Raw genomic sequence first — 3,590 nt, 5'->3', positions numbered from 1 at the left:
CGTTAGCATGATCTCAAAGTACCAGAAGCCATGTGATCTATATAGTATAACGGGACATTAGACCGAACCTGCGATAGATAAATATATCTTGGATGATTGTATATTAGCGGCTAAATGTCAATCAAACATGCGAATTTTAGGTTTTCCATGAAATCTATTTGGAAGAAAGAGGCTTGATAGTACTACCGTAAGTACATAATATACAGTCCCAGCAGTAGCGGTTAAACTATAGAAGAGTCGAGTATTATCCATGCATACCAGGCGTAAAAAGCGTTCATCCAGTTACTAAACAGGTGCCAGGCCAACAAGAATCCGATCCGTGTATTCCGTACAGACTAACATTAAGAAGGCGACTACCAAAGTGAATGTCATGATATTCGTACAGCTTGTATACAAATGTTGGTTTTTCAAATATACGCTGGATACCACTATACTTAATGCACTTAACATGATGGTCATGAAAAGCACAAGAGAACTTGGATCCGGTAAACAAAGACCTTCAAGATCTAAACCAGTAGTCCAACTCGTAGTATATACTCCCCAGAAAAAGGTAGTTTTATATCAACCTAGGAATCCCATTTTAGTAAGTGTAACATGGAGTCTAGCTTCAGTTGTTATCTGATTGGTATTGCATGCCTGGTGACTTAGAAATGATTCTTATTAATGGGAGCACAGTTCCCTGGGTATCCAATCCAGTGCTCTGCCTTGGGCATTGAAACTAACCCACAGTTCAACCCTGTATTATAAAATCCAGTAGACTCATGTCCTTGTCGTTTATATAAATCTATTAATGCTTGTCAAGTTCCTTGTATCTAGTTAGCTCACTGCGTACTTAGGATCAGACCAAAAGAGTTCACTAATGGTACTAGAAAATAGGAGATCGCGTTAGTTCTTGGGAAAACGACTTCCGAACCACCAATATATATTGGTACAAAGAAGTTACCATATCCTCCGTACAAGCACTCAGCTAGTTATTGAAACACACTTCCCTTCTCGCCGTTAGCATGATCTCAAAGTACCAGAAGCCATGTGATCTATATAGTATAACGGGACATTAGACCGAACCTGCGATAGATAAATATATCTTGGATGATTGTATATTAGCGGCTAAATGTCAATCAAACATGCGAATTTTAGGTTTTCCATGAAATCTATTTGGAAGAAGAGGCTTGATAGTACTACCGTAAGTACATAATATACAGTCCCAGCAGTAGCGGTTAAACTATAGAAGAGTCGAGTATTATCCATGCATACCAGGCGTAAAAAGCGTTCATCCAGTTACTAAACAGGTGCCAGGCCAACAAGAATCCGATCCGTGTATTCCGTACAGACTAACATTAAGAAGGCGACTACCAAAGTGAATGTCATGATATTCGTACAGCTTGTATACAAATGTTGGTTTTTCAAATATACGCTGGATACCACTATACTTAATACAGAGCATAGTTAAGATGATAACTATTGTGGATATAGAACCAATTGAACACCATGTATTAATATAACAAAGATAATCAGGGTAATCTGGTATCCTTCTTGGCATAACGTTGAAACCAAGTATATGCATAGGGATGAAAATTAATAAGATACTACCTAAGAAGACTACAAACCAGATGCTTAAATATGGAGAAGCACCGGTATTTACATGGAATAGATTTACAGTATCTCCGAACATATCTCTGCTATAGAAGATAAAGCCACATATAGTAGCTAGTACTGCACCAAGAGATAATACGAAATGGAAATGAGCTACAATATAGTATGTATCATGTAGGGCAATATCCATACCAGCGTTACCCATAACTACACCTGTAGTACCACCTAGAGTAAACAATAGGATAAAACTAAGAGCAGCCCATAGATCTACAGTTCTTGTAGTTGTATGGCTAGCCATATAGGTACCTAACCAGTTGAAAATCTTAGTACCGGTAGGAATTGCAATCATAATAGTCATAGCAGAGAAATAAGCTCTGGTATCTACCTCTAGACCGACTGTCATCATATGATGTGCCCATACTAAGGAACCTAGAATAGAAATACAACCCATAGCTAAGATCATAGATTGTCCACCGAAGACAGATCTAGCAGCATACATAGATAATGTCTGCGAGACTACACCAAAAGCAGGTAAAATTAGAATGTATACCTCTGGATGTCCGAAGAACCAGAATAGATGTTGATAAAGTACACTATCACCAGAATACATAGAATCATAAAATTCAGTGTTTACGTGTAGATCAAGAAGGATCATAACTAATCCACCAGTAAGAATAGGTAGAGTGAAGACTAACATAAGGGCAGTAAATATGATAGCCCAGATATATAGAATATAGTTCTTAGCACCAGCATTAGAACCCATGAAGACCCAAGTACCAAGGAAGTTAATAGAACTTAAAATACTACTAATTCCTAGTACTGCAAGACCTCCGATAATCCAATCAGTTGCCTCTGGATTTAACACCATCAAGCTAGTACTTAGTGGAGGATACATTGTCCAACCAAGACCACTACCAAACTCGGAACAAATACTTTGAGTTAACAACACAGAACCTAATGGTACTAGAAAATAGGAGATCGCGTTAGTTCTTGGGAAAACGACTTCCGAACCACCAATATATATTGGTACAAAGAAGTTACCATATCCTCCGTACAAAGCAGGCATTAAGAACATAAAGATCATAGCTAGGCCATGTATCGTTATTATCACATTATAAGTAGCTATCGTCTCTGTACAAATGATCCGCGATCCAGAACTGTATAACTCAAATCGAATAAACAAAGACATTATAGTTCCTAGAATACTGAAGATGACTCCGGTTATGAGATACAGACAACCAAGTTCTTTATGATTGCAGTACACCACCACCCCACTGGACTGCTTAAGACAGCTAAAAGTGTTGGATTTCAATATCACGGTAATCATGTTTGCTTGGAAGCTGTAGTCATTATAACTATTGATTTAGTATAAGCATAGAACCAATCCGGTAGTAAGATATACGATAGTAGCTAATCTACCATATAAGATATAAGTCGCTTGTGGAATAGCACTACCAATAATAATCAAGAAGATCATACTGTATACCCAAATAATTACCCATCCACTGACTACATTTCGAGTCATAAAATGTTGTCGTATCAACATTCGAGTATTAAAAGCTCGAATTTCAGATAAAAGAGCTAAGTTAATGAGAGAGGACATAAATACTAACAAACCACCGGTTTTGGATGGGATTACTTTTAACACCGCATAATATGCTAAAAAGTACCATTCAGGTACGATATGAAGCGGAGTTACAAACCGGTTCACTGGTATGGAGTTATCTGGGTGCGATAATTCGACATAGCTGTGATGTTAAGGAGCATAGGAATGCTACACGCCTTAATTGGTACTGCATTGATATAATTATCGTACAAGCACTCAGCTAGTTATTGAAACACACTTCCCTTCTCGCCGTTAGCATGATCTCAAAGTACCAGAAGCCATGTGATCTATATAGTATAACGGGACATTAGACCGAACCTGCGATAGATAAATATATCTTGGATGATTGTATATTAGCGGCTAAATGTCAATCAAACATGCGAATTTTAGG

The 3,590-nt window shown here is 37.7% G+C and overlaps 2 protein-coding genes across 2 annotated transcripts; both read right to left on the bottom strand.

Moving 5' to 3' along the window:
• Positions 1-1,270: 1,270 nt before the first annotated feature.
• Positions 1,271-2,920, bottom strand: BESB_042610 (uncharacterized protein; the record flags this gene model as incomplete). The annotated part of the gene is made up of 1 exon (XM_029362742.1): positions 1,271-2,920. One exon carries the CDS (start codon positions 2,918-2,920, stop codon positions 1,271-1,273), a length of 1,650 nt encoding a protein of 549 aa, XP_029214622.1.
• Positions 2,921-2,956: 36 nt separating this feature from the next.
• BESB_042600 (cytochrome b) lies at positions 2,957-3,458 on the bottom strand (the record flags this gene model as incomplete). Its single annotated transcript, XM_029362741.1, has 2 exons — positions 2,957-3,341; positions 3,436-3,458. The coding sequence occupies 2 exons, from the start codon at positions 3,456-3,458 to the stop codon at positions 2,957-2,959; spliced, it is 408 nt and encodes a 135-aa protein (XP_029214621.1).
• Between the last annotated feature and the right edge of the window lie 132 nt (positions 3,459-3,590).

Source organism: Besnoitia besnoiti (assembly GCF_002563875.1).
Source record: "Besnoitia besnoiti strain Bb-Ger1 chromosome Unknown contig00228, whole genome shotgun sequence".
NCBI classification, from domain to species: domain Eukaryota; phylum Apicomplexa; class Conoidasida; order Eucoccidiorida; family Sarcocystidae; genus Besnoitia; species Besnoitia besnoiti.
This window is presented reverse-complemented; position numbering and strand designations above follow the sequence as displayed.